Source organism: Planococcus citri, chromosome 2 (genome assembly GCF_950023065.1).
Source record: "Planococcus citri chromosome 2, ihPlaCitr1.1, whole genome shotgun sequence".
Taxonomy (NCBI): domain Eukaryota; kingdom Metazoa; phylum Arthropoda; class Insecta; order Hemiptera; family Pseudococcidae; genus Planococcus; species Planococcus citri.
The window spans coordinates 41366057-41383374 of record NC_088678.1 but is presented as its reverse complement, the minus strand read 5'-3'; the positions used below and the strand labels follow the sequence as shown (position 1 = coordinate 41383374).

At 33.0% G+C, this 17318-nt stretch overlaps 2 protein-coding genes across 7 annotated transcripts in view; one reads left to right on the top strand and one right to left on the bottom strand.

Moving 5' to 3' along the window:
* The window catches only part of LOC135835806 (rho GTPase-activating protein 12-like), a 45134-nt gene extending 31490 nt beyond the window's left edge, over positions 1 to 13644 (top strand). For all 4 annotated transcript variants that reach the window (XM_065350234.1, XM_065350236.1, XM_065350235.1 and 1 more), the window contains 11 exons: positions 3106 to 3210; positions 6875 to 7035; positions 7627 to 7690; positions 8329 to 8472; positions 8584 to 8781; positions 8865 to 8985; positions 9458 to 9595; positions 9668 to 9843; positions 9955 to 10093; positions 12676 to 12781; positions 12894 to 13644. In XM_065350234.1, the coding sequence (XP_065206306.1) occupies positions 3106 to 3210; positions 6875 to 7035; positions 7627 to 7690; positions 8329 to 8472; positions 8584 to 8781; positions 8865 to 8985; positions 9458 to 9595; positions 9668 to 9843; positions 9955 to 10093; positions 12676 to 12781; positions 12894 to 13065 (1524 nt within the window). In that variant the 3' untranslated portion in view covers positions 13066 to 13644. The remainder of the gene's footprint in view (positions 1 to 3105; positions 3211 to 6874; positions 7036 to 7626; positions 7691 to 8328; positions 8473 to 8583; positions 8782 to 8864; positions 8986 to 9457; positions 9596 to 9667; positions 9844 to 9954; positions 10094 to 12675; positions 12782 to 12893) is intronic.
* Positions 1 to 17318, bottom strand: part of OSCP1 (Organic solute carrier partner 1) — a 55989-nt gene that overhangs the window by 33976 nt on the left and 4695 nt on the right. The window lies entirely within an intron of this gene.

Genomic DNA, 17318 nt, shown 5'->3' with positions numbered 1-17318 from the left:
TCTTTGATAAAATTACTCTACTTACTGTATCGCAACATGTGTAATAGTACGTAAAAAGTACTTGGTGAAAAAACACAAAATTCAGATGAAATTGGTAAAGATCTATGTTTTTAAAAAAATTGGATTCAATTGAAATCAAACTTGGATAAATAAAAAGACCATGAAAAATATTAAAACCAAATTTTCAGATGCCAAAATTTAAAAAATTTCTTGAGAGTTCAAGGTAAAAAAAAAACAAAAATTAGATCTTTTCAGAAAAAATGATGAAAATTTTTTTGCCTTCCTAAAATTTTACATTCTTGACCCACTTTGTAGCCAACATAAAAAATTGCCTTTTCAAGTGAAGAGCTGGCTTAAAAACTTACGAATGTCAATATTTGCCAAAATATTGTTATTAGGACTCTGAAAATTTGACAAAAAAATGATGGTTTTCGCCAATTTTTTCAAATCTAAAAAATCCTAAAAAATAAATATAATATTTTCAAGGCATTTATCAGGTCATCAAAGTCATTCTTTTGCCCTAAAATAAAACGTAATTAAAAATTAATCAAATATTCTCGAAATTGAATGATAATTTATCTAAAATACAGAAATTATTACAAAAATTATTGTTGAATTGACCTCCCAGTTACTGAAAATTACCATAAATTGGTGAAAAAATAGTAATTTATGTAATTGAACAAAATTTGATGAAACATTGTAAAAAATTGAGCAAAATATTGCCAAAATAGATCAAGTAGGTATTAATATGAAATGGAATCGTGAAATAAATTGCACAAAAAATAATTTGAAAATTGATAGAAAGTTGCTAAAAATTGGTGGAATTTCAGTCATAATAGTAGTGTCATCAATTCGATAAATTTTTAAAAGCCTGACGTGATGGAATTTTTTCATTATTTTTTCAGTAATCAGCGCGAATAAAAATCACCCATCAAAGTTTAATTTGAAATCTGTGTATTTTTTTTTAAAAAAAAGGTCGTTCAAAAGTGGAAATTTGGTCATCCAAAACTCATCAAACAGTCATCATTTTTCATTTTTTTCGAGCTTGTTATTCTAGCCTCCTGTAGATTTCAGTTTTTTGACATTGATGATTTTTTTCGTTTGGCGATGCCTTTCAAAAAATTGTTATGAATTGGACTGGACTTGAAAGATCGAGGAAAAAATTTAAAACTTTTAAGAAAAATGAATGATCTATCAAAGGAATTTTCTTACAACTGGACAAAATTATCTACGGAGGGGGAAAGAGAGGTAATACTGAACAAAAATCCTAGATTTTTACGGAGTTTTTATGGTATTATTTTATTATAACTTTTGGCTCAACTTCATCAAATTTGAAAAATTCTCAAATTCTCTCAAAAAAAGGGAGAGGAGGAAGTGTAGAAAATGCCGAATCATATCTTATAAAATTTTCTCTTCATTTGATTTATTTGATAAAATTTTTTCAAAATAGAATTTTTTGAAACTTGAACTTGCGAGGATAGTTAATATTGATTGCAAATCTGTACTTATCAGATTTTTGCTTCGTCTTTTAGAGGTTGTTTTATGAACATTTTCTGCTAGTCTTCAACAATCCTTGAAAAAACTGAAATCTCTAGTTGTGTCCTTTCACACTTTTTTTTCTTTAAATGTCTTGAGGGAAAAAATTTCAATTTTATCCCCTTATTTTAGAAATTTCCTGTTAGCACTTCTGTTTTGAAATTTTAAAACTGGACCTTTGCCAACATTCCAGCATTATGTTATTTTCAGTGAGTGGTTCAGATCTGAGAAGTTTGAAAAATTCAGAAAGGGTGGTGGGTGGCATTTCCTAACCAAAATAAAAATCATGACGGTGGGGTCGTATTTTGGTTGAGAGAGCGTTAACTTGCTCTTCTCTGTTTCGAGAACGTTTATACATTTTATTCTTATTTTTCCAAGTCTTATTGCACAAAGTAAGTAATGATAGAAGTAGAAAATGTGGTCATTATCATGTTTCAATCTCAAAGTACTCGTATGTTGAGAATAAAATGGAGTAAATTACATGTTTTGAACAAAATGGCGGAGGTGGGGGGGGGGCATTGGAGAAGTTGAAACTATAAAATCTCCAAAAAATTGGAAATCATGTTATATCTAGAAAAAATGTTTTTCGATGTTGTATAATTTTACCAGCTTTCTCTGATCTTTTGATTTTTGGAAATTATATTTTGAATCAGACTCAAGTAGGTATTATGAATTATTGAGTCATCATTTTTCTTTTTTTTTGAGAAACGTTCACCATTGAACCCCATATTTGAGATTCATTCGAGGGTGATCGTTCATCACCTATTTCAATTTTTGTTTTGCTATCGTTTCAAGTGCAAGGTACTCGTTAATTCGTAATTTTTTGTAGAAAACATTCGCATGATGACGAATCTGTTGAAAGTATTCGTAACTGCACGTTTTATAAACGTAATTTTTTTCGGGAAATGAACCGATGTCTTACATATAGTGTAATTTTTCAAATCAGTTAGGAATTTCACCAAAAATTACTCGAATAATTGGCCCTTGTCCGTATCGAATTGCCAATTACATACGTGCAATATTCGTGTTTACCACGTTGCATAAGAGCAATACAGCGTACGAGTATATTTAGCAGGAATGTAATGTGTTGATAAAATATATATTATAAGTACTCGTATGACCGGATATAATGTCATATGTCGCGTCGTCGTATGTAATGTACAACGCAAGTATTATTGCCTTTATGAAGTAATTATCTTAGTACAAGACAATGATAAGATAAAAGGGCGTGAAGATGATTCGAATCTGGTATTTTTGATTAATTGATTCAACACGTAGTTAGTACGTTTGATGTGACCTCGAAAATGATATGAGTACGATACGAACGATTATCAATATCTGGGATATCGTCGGTATGTTGTTTGACGACGATGAGCGTATTTTTATTCGTATACTATGTAACAGTACATTATTTTAGTGTAAAATCACAGGAGCCCCCAAGAGATCATATATTGGGGAGGGCACATTATGTACATGTACATGAACCTATGCATGTCTAGAGTATGTCTGTGCCACTAATTGCTGTAGATTTCATTTCGTTATCAATCTAATTGACGTAATTTTTTTCAGTGGTTTTATTCAATCGACGACGAAGGCCGAGTTTACTACTTCGAAGAGAACAGCACCGAATCGTCGTGGACGTTGCCAGTCGCTGGCTCCAGTGCCTTCAATGAAGTACGTATTAATGAATGACGTTCAAATTGGCTGCGTAGAGGTTACATATGTACGAGATGAAGAAAAGCAATTTTCAAATTTTCGAAAGAGAGGAGAGTGGGTGGGGGTCTAAAATCTTTTCAATTCTTAGAGGTGTTTCACGTTTTAAAAGTGGGAAAGAAATTTTCATAGTGAATAATATGTAGAACTATCCACGTTTCATTAATTTCCTATGAACAATTATTTTTCCTCGAAAAATTTCTCAATCCGGGTCTTAGCAGAATATATTAGAAGTTCTGAGTAAAAGAATTAAAGCAAGAATCAAGAAAGAAATAGGACTTTTGAAAATTACGTTCGAACTCGTTATTATTCAATATCCATATCTACGTCCTAAATTTTTGGAATCAATCGTCTCATTATTGCTGATGATGAGATTCCCCTAACGGTTTCATATACTCGTACGTAATGTACTTGACGTTCACTTACTAGTCGTTAGGTAGTAATACTGTATGTAAACGTGTATCAAGAGAGAGAGAGGTAAGTAGGTACTTGATCGACAACGTTGTCAGAATCGGAGCAGCAGACGGACAGTTAACCAAAGAGAAGTTTTAATTATCGTACCAAGCAAGAAAGCTATAGATACGTAGGATTTATAAAAGTCGCGTGTAATTCTTCGCTCGTAAGATAACAATGTTGTTGGCCGGTGCGGTGTAATGCAAAGGTCACATTTATAATGATGTAATTGCCGAGCAATTTTCTCGGTATTCGGAGTACGCGAATACGATGACCGCGCGGACTCGCGCTACCGTTAATTATACGTGCCCCGAAAGGAATAGGTCTGTATAGAGAGGTACCTACTTATAAGTGTAGCAAAATCAGTACCTGCATCAAAAATGATAACTTGGCTGATCGTACCTTCTACCTAGAGCGGTATTGTACCTACATACAATGTACGTCTGCGTATATTCGTTGTACAAATAATACATAGATGATGTATTATGATGAGTTTCAGTGCCGGAGATACGGATAAAGAAGGCGAGAAAATCCGCCGTAAAAGGGATAATTAGCGGCGAGTGCGAAATATATCATTTCATGCTGCCTGAATTTTGATGTGGGATACCTGCTGCAGTGAATTATACAGGGTGTCTCATCGAACGTTTGCTATACTTTGATTTGGTTGTACCTAGCTGTCGGCCAGTGCATCGGGTATTACGAGGGGAAGTCTGTAAATTAGACAGGGTGTCTATTTGAACATTTGAAGGGACAGTTCAATCAAAAGTGAAGTCGAGTGCTCCGATTTTGCTACATTTTTTTCACGTTAGTCGTTAGTGAAATGACCTTCCTCATTCTTGTCTTAACTCTGGAAAGAGAGAGGGGGGTTCTCGTAATTTTCACGTATTTGCGATTTATTTATTGTGAAACTGTCTAATTTTGAAGCTCGTACTCAAGACTGGTTAAACTCGGAGCAAATATATTTTTGAGGTTTTGAATAGAATAGATGGCAGATTCAGAATCGGTAATTAAAATACGAAATATTCGAAAATGAACTTTTAAGGTGAAAGCTCAATTTTTCATGATACATGCAAAAGTTAAATATAAAATTTAAAAATTTGAAAAAATTATACCGAAGGCTCTTTTTTGTCTCCCATTTACCGACTATTTTTTAAAATAAGATATTAGCCCTCTTCCCCTCCATAAGGGGCATAAGAACTTTCAATTTGGATCAAAATTCAAAAAGATGTTGAAATTGAAGTGACATGTCGATTGTTGGTTATTTAAAGACGCCAGGTTCAAATATCACAGCTCATTTTTTCGATCAGATCCCGCCTACCCCTTCCTTTTCCACCCAAAAGCTCTTAATATTGTCTAAATATCTAGAGAAAATTGAAAATAATGTGTGATATTACTATGTCGTTTGTAGGGCATGGATGTATGTATATACCTCTCAACCTCTGTTATTCCATCTTTTCTTTTGGGTGGTTTTGGTGCAATTGAGGCTCATATTTTTACTGGATGTCAAACAATCCTGCTATATTTGCAAGTATGCCCTTCGTTTGTAGATTTTTGAAACAGTTCATTACTTGCTATTCTAATTTTAGAATTTGCCTACTTTTGAGAACTTCCCATTTCGCAAATAGAAAATTACACCCCCTTCCAAAAGAAGTTGAAAATATCTAAAAACATTTTAAAAACGACAAATTCACTTGCAAAATTTGAACCCCCCCCCCCGGGGAGTGAGTTTCAAAGTGTTTGTAAAATCTTCTGTCGAAGAGTCCTGCCAAGTCATTTTTTTACTTTTTGAGTACCTACCATTTGTTTTCCATTTACATTTTTCGAAATTTCATAGAATTTTTGTGAAAATTTGTACCCTTAAAAATTCAATTTTCTCAGCTTGTGCATTTCAAAGGTGAGCTCCACAACATGATCACATTGATCACAAGTGAGTTATGATTATGAATAGAATTAAAGTTGTTCAAAGTTTTAGTTTTCGAATCTTACAGTTCAAAATTTTATTGCATTTTTAAAAATGTTTGGCTCTATAAAGACACTTTTTCCCGTTCATATCGATAAGATTTTTTTCATCCATTAGTGCAAATTTCGGGGCATTTTAGAAAACTCAAAACTCTTAAAATTTACGTAATTATTCGATTGAGTATCTAAAAATTTTTTTGAGTTACCGATGGGTCTCCATGCTTCAATTAGAAAATGAGTAACATCAATGACTCAGTAATTGATAGGTTCTTTTGTCGTTCGAACCATTGATAATAACAATGGAGGAGGAGCACATTTTTTCAATTTTGAAAAAAAATCAGAAACGTTGGGCATCATTTGTGATGTTTTTAAAGGCGCTGATGAATTTTATTTCATTTTTTTTTTTACTAGCCCTGCCAATGTCTCCCTTATTCGTCTACGCCCTTCCCGTCATCTACGAATGATTGCAAATATGGACTTGGTTTTTGATCTGATCTGCTCTCCTCTGGCTCTTCAGCCCGTCTCGTTGATTTATTCATGTCGAAATTTATTTATTCAAAAATTTCATTTTTCAAGAGTGTTGATTTATGAATTCTAATTCAAAAGATCATTGAGTCTCCGGGTTGGAGGAGGTGATGGTCGAATCAAAACATGAATTTAATTTAGTATTTTTAGATTTCGTTGAAAATTCATGTTCTTGGTGCTCATGTCAGATATCTGATGAGACATGGGACACCCTGTGTATGTCTTCATATATGTAGCTCTGAGGAGTACTTTGTACGTGTGTGGTTGGACGACGCGACGATGCAAAATACTAGGTACCTAGGAAAAGAAAAAAACTTATGGTAGCTAATTTAGACGCCTATATACGATGATGAATCAGTTAACGAGTTTATTTATTAAACGCTCTCGATGGCACGATGGCACGTCTTAATTTCACGCTTTACCGAATCTCTGCACACCGCTCCGTTACCGAGTTGTTGTTTTTGTTGGCGTCGTAAATTTTTACTTATTTTTTTTCTACACTTGTCTATGAAATTGGAGAACTATATGGGTGGTTAGATGACGTCGCGTCGTCTTGATCGTTTACACGCGGCTAAACCGCATCGGGCGGAGTTCGATGTCGAATCGATGTATTCATATATAAATCATTTTGCCGCTGTATGGTATATTTTGTATGTATTAATTAGAGGGATATTTTGTTGTGTTGCAGAAAACCGAAGACCAGTCGCAATCGCAGCCAGATCATGTTTACTCGAATTTACCCGTCATTACTAGAAGCAGTATTACACCGAATGAAAATACCGTTACCGCTACCGATAATAGTCGAAATAGAGCCATTAAATCGAAATCTATGATTTTAATGGAACCTAAGTGAGTATTCAAGACGGCACGTTTGTCGCTTTTCAACGTCCTACTGTCAGTGCCAAGCCAATGCCAATGTCGCTGTCACTGTTCACTGTCGATGTCGATGTCGGTGTCATCGAAACGTTGAAATAATAAGGCGTAATTTTTCTGCTCAAATTTCCAATGATTTATTAATGTCGATTGAAAATTTTTTAGGATGGGTTTCATTTCAAGTCGTCTCTTTTTTACTCATTTTTTTAAAGACCGATGGCATTCTGTAGAATGATTGATGATTATTTTTTCATTACTTACTTATTTGAGGTGTAATGATGTTTTATGCGTTGATATTTTTAGGTGTAGGTGTTTTCTGTATCTGTGTTTGTACTTTTTGACCTTATTGATTGAAGGTGCCGACGATTACGATGTCGTGTTCGGTAATCGTAAGTTTGAATTTACGAGAAAAATTAATTTTGAAAAGGTTTCATTTGAAAAACTTTTAAAAGTGAGGGGTTTCATGATAGAGTAGGGACTACTTATTTTTAGTTTAGATATTCATTTAAAAATGACTAAGTATTGATGATGATGAAATACTGACTAATTTTTGTTTATAATTTTCAGAAATGACGACCCACCGGTATCCTTTTCATCGCAGAAATGGCCTCAGTTGAATAATGGGCAAATGGTGAGCATCGAATTGGTATCTAGTCGTTCGTAGCTGGACTTTTCCTGAAAAAAATCGGATAATCGTGTAGATTCAACGGCTATCCTCGTCAGGGTTCACCACTTGAGGAGCATAAAAGCCCCAAATCACTCATTTTGCGAGTTTTTAAAAATCTGAGCTCCCTAAAATGTTTTTTTTTTCAATGGTGACAAAATTGGACCTCCAAACATGATTGTTTTTATGTGACTAGAAACATATTTTTTTCAGAGTAATAATTGGCGTTTTGATTATGTTCTGTCAATTCATGCAAATTGATGCAAAACCACTGTACTTTTGTGACTGTTTTTCAGCTTTAATTAAAAATAAATTTTGGCTCTCCCATTTTATTTTCGTCCGCCTAGAAATATGAAAAAAAAACAAAAAATATCGCCTTGGAAGGTTATTTTTTAAATTTAAAAAAAGAAGTAAAAGTTCAAAATTTTTAATTGATTATTAATTAGGAAAATGTCAATTATGGAATTGGAGCGAAGGTTTCAATTTTTTTTTTTTTCGTTTTTGAGGAAAAGATCAGTTTTTAGTAATACTTTTTCTGGACTACCTCGAACAATCGAATGTGGATATCAACTCAATGTCTCTAATTGAAGTTCAATTTGTTGCAGTGTATTTTAAAAGAAGGTACCCTGAACCGGACTAAAATTACGGAAAACGCCAAACGTATTCGAAAAAATTGGACATCTTCGTACGTAGCTTTAACCGAACTATCGTTGTTGTTTTTCAAAGATCACAAATCATTCACCGCGTGGGTAAGTTGGAAAATCCGTTTCGTATCTATAATGCAGAATTTGTCATAAAAATTGTTCGTAGAAAATTGATAATACCTATTTTAATTAACCTATTTATAATTAAATTTCCAGAAAAACAGCGGCGGTCAGCCACCGGAAATGTGCGTAGAATTGAACGGAGCTTTGATCGATCGAGGAGATAAAGTATCCAGTCGCAAGAACGTCTATATGATCAGTACTCTTCTCGGTTTACAAGTTCTAATCCAAAATGACTCGACTCAACAGGTCGATCTATGGTTGGAAGCTATTCAGTCTGTGATTAAAAAATTAGTAAGATTTTATTCTCAATTTTTATCGAGGTCGTCTATATTTCATCGTTTCGTTTATAAAACACAACTGTGATTTATTTTCAGCCGTTCGGCTCCGATAGTTGTTCTCGCCTTATACGTAATCCTCCAGTTAATGTCGACGATGCATCGCTGGAAACAGAATCAAAAAAAAATTCCAAAGTTACCCGATCCAAGTCTGTTAAAGGTAGGTGTACCTGCGTGACCTAATTTACACTTGAAATTTTTTTAAATCTCAGTTCCATATATGACAAAATTATAATCTTCGTTTAGTAGGCGGTTTTCCCTTAATTTTGATATGTATTTCTCGATGGGAGAATTTTTTAATGTTGATATGTAATTCGTCACAGATGAAATCATTTCCCTTCTGTTGAATGAGCACAAATCATACTTAGTTTGGACGTTACATACAGTACTGTTCGCAGTGTTCAGTAATAAACTGATAATGATATGCTCGAGTCTATGGTTATAATTTTTTCTTTCGATTTAATTTGCCAAATATTAGTTTATTAAAATGATAGTGAGGTCCGGTTGGCATTATTTTCCCGCTCCCGCCAATTGTAGTGATACAAATACGTGTACATTAGGTAAATTATGCAATAAATTTATTCCTTATTTGGTTACGTTGACTAATTCGCGTATTTTATTCGTATGCGCAGCTAAAAATAAAGATGGCAGTATGGAAGATTTGACCGTCAGTTCAGCCGAACGTCAGACTAAAATTAAAGCCAAATTAAAGAAATTCTTCCACCGTCGTCCAACAATGGAGTCATTAGTTAAGAAAGGAATTTGGAAAGGTAATTTCAAAAATCGGTACGATATCGTGGCATTTTACGCGATAATAATTTCATTTCATCTTCCCCTCTCAGATGAACCAGCGTTCGGTTGTTTTCTAAGTCAAGTTGCTGGCAACGAAACTCCTCGCGTGCCTCTGTTCGTTCAACGCTGCATTAACTGTATCGAAAAATCCGAAGAAAATATGAAAACAGACGGATTATACAGAGCCTCCGGTAATTTATCGCAAGTGCAAAAAATCAGATTGCAAGTACGTGTTGATAAAATAATATAATATGTCGTGTATTCGTACATTGTACGTTATTCATGGTTTTTTTCGTTGTTGGCTATCGTTATGTGATAATTTTTTCTTTCTGCGTAGGTTGATCAAAACAATTTATCTGTGATAGAAGAAGAAGAAGACGTGCACGTGTTGACCGGTGCCTTAAAATTATTCTTCAGGGAATTGAAAGAACCTCTTATACCGTACCAATTATTCCAAAAAGCCATTAAAGCTGCTCGTAAGTATTATAATGTCGGCGATAGCTGTATAAAAGCCCCTATCGATTAGTTTTGGTCTAATGAGATGTTGATAAAATTGATCTCAGAGCTTCGGCTCGTTTTTTGAATATTCAACTCTGGTGATGAAACGATTTTTAGTGTATTTCTTCTCTTCGATTAAGTGGAATTTTGAAAGATTCATATAGGTTAATTTATGGTTAATTTTTGACCAATCTGGTTGTGTTTTTTTTTTTAGTAAAATGGATGTAAACACAATTAAACTACGGTCGTTTTCACCCAATATTTGATCCAATTGTAGACAATAAATTTCTCATGTTTTTTTTTGGCCGAGTAGTTTTATATCAACTTGAACTGAAAATGAAGTGGGATGGATTCTCCAATTTCACTCGATATTTTTTTACGAATTCGCTTTGATAGTGTAGTAAATTTATCTACATAATTTTCATCCTAGATCTCTAGTGAGGGGGAAGGAACTTGTGATTTTCATACCAGTAGCGATTTTTTGATGAAGTATCAAACTTTGAAGGGTCAGGAGATTCAAAATCAATGATAAAAAAGTGAAAAGCACGAAATTGAACTTTTACGTTGAAAGCACAACTTTTCGTAATAATCACAAAAGTTGATATAACCTTTTTCTTCCCACTTTTTAGGAAAGTAATTTGTCTAAAGTAATCATTCCTAAAAGGCTCATTTTAGCTAATTTGCGGTAACTGATTCGTACCTGAATCTTTCATTGAACTTTTTTTGATATTTTCAAAAACGCCAAGAAAACGAAAAAAGGTAAAAATTGATGAGAATTTATATGTCCCATTACATCTTCAAAATTATGTACATTCGAATTTTTTCAAATTGATAAACGGGAGGTGGCTGAAAGGGCATTGGGCATTGATCGCCAGAGGTCGAATTAAAGAATCGACTTTCTTGAGTGTTGAATGGGAAGTGTTGGTAGCCATTTTACCAGGTTACTGTTGAGTAAAAAAAAAAGAAAAAACACAACAAAAAAACTTAAGGGTAGATAATTGAAGGACTTGTTTTCCATTTTTTGTTCAAATTGATGTATAATTGTTCAGTTCTATCAAAATATCAAGAAATGATTTTATGGTATCGAGTACTTACGCTGAAATATTTATGAATCGTGGGGATTTCACTGTCAGCAACCCAAATATTGTATTAAAATGTCACGATATTAGTTCGAATTTTTCATGGGTATTTTCGTATCAGTTTGATTTTTAATGCGATGATATTTTTTTCAAAAAATTGTAAAAATAGTATACTAGTACCATGATGCATTATTTCTACGAAAATGCATAGTAGTGATATTATAGCGTAATGTCAGGAAGTCAGTATAATACGAGTATTTTTCAGAAAAGTATTGTTTTTGTTTTGTATTATTTTTTCAATTTTGATGTCAAAAATATCCATGATTCATAAGATTTTCCCTTCAAAAAAAATTTTCTGTTGTTATTTTTTTTTATCTACTTTTTTTCTATTTTTACCTCATAGATTTTTTTTCATTTTAATTATACATCAAAACTCAGATGACGAATTTCGATCTGAGTAAAAAATTTTTGATCTATGATGAATTTTGAAGAATGTTTTTTGATGAATTCGTATCATTGCGAACAGTTTTGGGTGTTTTCCATAATGCTGATCTAACGAAAAGAAACTCTCTTTCTCTCTTGAAATTTCACTTGAAAGTTTATGTATTTTTTTGACATTTCTTCTTCTTTTTATTTCTTGAGTTTGTCTCATATTATTCAGTTCAATGTCAAAAGAATCATTATACATATAAAGTGGATTATTTAATACTTTATTTGTTCAATTTTCTTCCTGGTGACTCGAGTCTTACGCTTGGTAAATAAACCGAGTTTAAATTTATAGAAATGATAAGTTTACGTACTCGTATTTGTGAAATCGTCAATTTAGAAGTGCACTTTTTGATTTTTGATGGCCAATGTCATGGAATTTCTTGGATTAAAAGGTGAAGCGGAAGTTCAAAGTTTATTATAACATAATATTTTTATATTTTGAAAATTAGCAAGTTCATGGAGAATATTCTCGTAGTAACCATGAAGACTAATGAAGGATTGAAAATTTTCCTTCCTGATTACTGTTTCAATTTTAGTAAACTTCGTTATGAGATACGTCATTCGATAACTAAATATGATAAAATGAATTCTCACGCATTCTCATTTATTCATTTTTTGAAATTTTGTGCCTCCTCTGTAAGGGTTGCTGTAGGATCACCAGGGTTCATTTTGAACTCATTTTGCGGTGTGTTGTCTGCTTTGAATCCAATAATGTTACTTTTTCTTCGCCTTGTCGAAACATCCTTCAAAACTCCCTGTGAAATAGTCTCCTTAAAACTTAAGCTCAATGCCATATTTCCTAATGAGATCATTTTTTTTTTTCAATTTATAATTTAATGTTTCGAGAATTCTGAGAAAAATGATTCTTTTCTTCATCCAGAGATGAATATGAATCACAAAAGTAATTTTGTAGACCAATAGAAGGCCTGTATTTACAAACACGCATACAGAATTTTACTTTTTAACTAAAATTTGTATTTTTTTAATTTCAGACAATCACAATAAAAAAGAAAAAATATCGCAGTTTCGCGAAATAGTCAAAGCTTTGCCTCAAGCTAATTACGACACGTTGAAATTTCTTCTACAGCATTTGCTAAGGTAAAATACGAATACCTACTTATTCTTTTATTCTCAAGTACCTGTACATTCGATCAAACTCTTTTATTGATAGTAATCTCGAATATGACTAATCTTACTTTTGATTTTACAGAATTTCCGAATACCAAGAATTCAATAGAATGCACATTCCAAATATAGCCATTGTTTTCGGACCAACGTTAATGTGGCCCGAGCAGGAATCGAATAACATGGCGTTAGACCTAATGCAACAAAATCTAGTTATTGAATGTTTATTGGTGGAATTTGATAAAATTTTTAGGTGAAAGTCAACATTTTTCCGTCGTTACCATGTAATTTTTAATTTATAATTATTTATTCGCGAAGTCGAACATTCCGTAACTATTATTAACATGTTACGAAAGTAATGATCAGTATTATGGTTTTTTGTTTTTTGGTTCGAACATTTCCCCCTGGCCCCTTTTTGAGAAATCATACTCGTTGAATAATTACCCCCCAAATTCTGAAGCCCACTTTGTTTTTATTATGTGACGGTGTTTATTACCTTTTTTTAAGAATTTGATAACAAAGAGCTTATTTTATCCTTTCAAAAGCTGAATGTGATAATTCGTACAGGCCTGAGAATGGATAACGAGACGATGTATTTATTAGGCTCGTTATGCGTTGTATTTAGGCCTACTGTTTTTCCAATAATTTATTACTGCTTTCATTTGTATCACTATGAAAATGTTTTACGTTAGATACTTACCTACTTTATTTATTATTGATTATTATTATCATAAATTTTTGTATCAATTTGTATATACATGGTAAGAGAAGATATCTTGTTTATGATACAATAATAATGTACTTTTTATGAAATACATTTTTATCGAAAGTTCCAACTGTTCCGAGTTTGTTTTTCAGCTCTCGATTTACAGACATTATTACAACAGTGGATTAAAATTAAATTAAACAGTTGATTATATTGTTCGTCCAACTCCAACCTTTTGAGTATGAAAACATGGAGGGCTAAAAATTCAGATTCCATGCGAGCTTCTGTAGAGCGCGCTCGACTTGGTTCAGTAAAAGAACCCAAATCACTCTGGAGACAATTCTGTAAAGTAAAAAATGATTTAATGACTAATGAGTACCAAAGAAGTTCTAAGCCTTCCCTTGAACATTTTTAAACATTTGAAATTCAATTAATCGCTTACATTTATCAAAATCGCTATCGTGAGTTCTTTTACTGAACCAGGTACCCGGTTCAGTAAAAGAACCCATGTTGGCGATTTTAAATGAATTGACGCGATTAATTGAATTTTGAGTGTTTAAAAGTTGAAACGGTCGAGTGAAGGCTTAGGACTTCTTAGGTACACATCAAACAATTTTTTACTTTACAAAATTGTCTCCAAAGTGATTTGGGTACTTTTACTGAACCAAGTCAAGCGCGCTGTATAGGTGCCCCCCTCCATATTGATTTGTCACAAATTTTGTACAATTTACCCAAAAGCACAAACAAAGTAAATTACTGGCGACTAGGTACAGTATAATTTGGAGGATGTTTTTTTCGGAAGTCTTCGGAGATGCTTCGGAAGGATTCGTATGACTTGGAGTTTTTCATCTTCGCCTGGTATTCGAGATCACTCGATCGTGTATGATAATTATGAACATTGAACATTTAAATTCAACATTCATAATTATCCTATTGATGTATACTTATACGTTATTACGTATTTCTTGATCTTGATTCTTGCCTAATAACATGTAGGTATTTTGGATTTTGATTTGAAATTTGATTTGAGTCATCGACTTGTTCTTGTTCTTAGCAGCAAAAAAAAATATGATGAGTGAATGTTTTCGTTTTTAATAATGTTGTAATTATTTGGTATCGTACACATGCACATTACATACATAGAGTATCATTTTTATTTTCAATGCCAAAAGAAAAAATAAATTACCACCTACTCCATTGAAAAGGAGAAAGGAAAGGACCAATGTAAAATACATATACCTACATAGTACATAGGTACTCTTATTAATTGATACAAATTCAAATATCATTCTGGAATATCAACTCTTAAGCTTCAACGTGAGTTCAACTATAATACCTCATAGGTGCCCTAGTTCTTACCATCATGATTATCAAAATACAACGTTAAAAGATGCGAAGATTTACGATTTTCATTTTTCAATTTTCATTCTCACATTTTTGGATTTTACCTATTTAATTTTTCAACGCTGTTCGCTGGGCAACGTAATTGACTGAAATGGCACACCAAAAAATCTTTACATTTAAAACATAAACATGTACATTTTTGATTTTTCATATTTCATTTCCATTTCCATTTAAGGGTATTCTTTACACCTTTATCACTAAGTGTGGTTTCTGGTTGCATACCAGTTTTTCCTTAACATATATGTTTACATTTGGTGATTTACCTCGCGAACGACCATAATTCACGAACTGCAGAGGTGCATTTCTTCTTTCTATTCATTCACGATCAGACAAAAGCGCATACTACACAACCTTTTCTTAACAATACCCACACCCTTCACCCCGCACTTGCGTAGTTTTTTAAACTGTCTAAGCTGGTTGTTGTACTACAGTATACTAGGGTTGGTGTGATACATTCGAGAGTGACTTTTACATTACTGTACACCCTACCCCTACCTTCACCCTGCTGTGTATTTTTATTCCTAGCCCTATTACCTACCTATATTTCTCTCAGTCTGTTTTTTTTTCTCGCAAGTCTTATTTTATTACCTAAGCTGAAGTATCAAAAGAAGAGAGGACATACTCATGTGAACAGTGAAAGTGAAATATTGAATTTTTGAGGGTGAATCTGATGGGGTTTTTCACACTGATCTCAAGAAAAATGATAAAAAAATTCCACTTCATAAACATTTTCCGCAAAAACAATTTTTTTCCATTGTTCGTCGTTTTTAAGGGTGAAAATGGACGTTCTAGTCGAACTAAACACCCTACAAAAAAATTATTCCAGTATAGCACGTTTATTTTTTTTTTTGATAGGAACCTTAGTTCTTACTCTAGATTTGTGCTTAAAGTTTAAATGTTCTACTTTCATCTATTATTTTTTTCGTAGGATGCTTGGTTGATCCAGAAAAAAAATATTTTTACTGTCAAAAAAGATAAAAAAATACGAAAAATTTTCAACCAAAAATTGATTCGCGGAAAAGTTTTACATAATGGAAAAAGTAGCTCCATTTTTGAAATCAAAAAACACTTAGGTAAAAGATCGTTCATTTCACAAGTCAAAATTGAGCATTTTATATTTTTCCGAAATTATCTGAAAAGTGAAACATGGCTCAATATTTTTTTTTTTAGAAGATAAGGGGCTTGTCCAAAATGGCGTTTTAAACTTATTTTATGATTTTCAACAATAGTCAAATTTGAAGGGGCTATAGGCGCTCTGGAGAGAGCTAGATGAGTATAGCAAAAAATCTGACGTCATATTCGTGCTCAGCGGTATCGAATCATAAGAAAACGACATCCTATTCATTGATACTTAGTTATTTCCCCCAAAATTCCCATTTTACCCCAACCCCCCTACGACACATTTTTACGCCATTTTGAGGGGTAAATATGAGAGGAGGTGGCTGGAAATTTTTGTGAGGGTACCTCCTAAGGATGTCCACAACATACTGAAAAATTTTCAAAATCGGTTTGAATCGGGCTGAGAAAAGTGCTATTGAAATTTCAGAAAATGGGGGTTCCTCAAAAAGGGGAGGGGGTGTGGATCTGAAATTTTTCATGTGGAAGTGTCTCAATGGTACTCACCTTCCATGCTAATATCAACTCGAACAAGCAAAATTATAGAATATGATTTCCCACCATGTAGAAAGTGGTCAATTTTTTGCATGCAGGTTGTAAGTATTGTTTGAGACATTCTAAGAAAAAAAAATGATAAATTTATTGAAGTGATTTTTTTCCTAAGTTGAGATCAGAAAAACTGAATTCAGTCTTTTGCCCTCGCATCGCTCAGGCCAATTTGGTTTTTTTTTCTGCAGAGTTTCAATTTCAAAAAACCTTGATTGAATTTGAAAAATGTTGAAATCAGAAAAATAGAATAGAATTAGTTGTATAGTTTTCGACAAAATTTGTCTGGCTGTTGGAGTGTTGGGGAAGCTGAAGAAGGGAGAGTTGGGATAACAAAGGGGAAATATTGATACTGAAAATTATCCTGGTTGTGTAGCTCCAAAAAATCCTTAAAATAATCCCTGCATAACTCATCACCATTTCAAATGCATTTGTGGGTAGAAGGTTCATAGTACCTCTACCTACCTATTTATATTAATCAATGAAACAAAATTTTACGAACAAATTGTTTTCCTATAAGTACTTTTTATATGACCAGCTAACCAGCTTTGTGTTCTATTGCAATTGAATGTTCTTTTTAGACGTGCCAATTTTCCTCAAAGAGGGAATTTTTCAAAATATGCATTGTGATTTTTTACTTCTACCACTACCCCCACCTCTTTTCGAAAATAACTGCACCAGTTCTGAAAGATAGTATACTTGAGATTCTGTGTCGTGTCGATCAAGGATCAAGGTCGT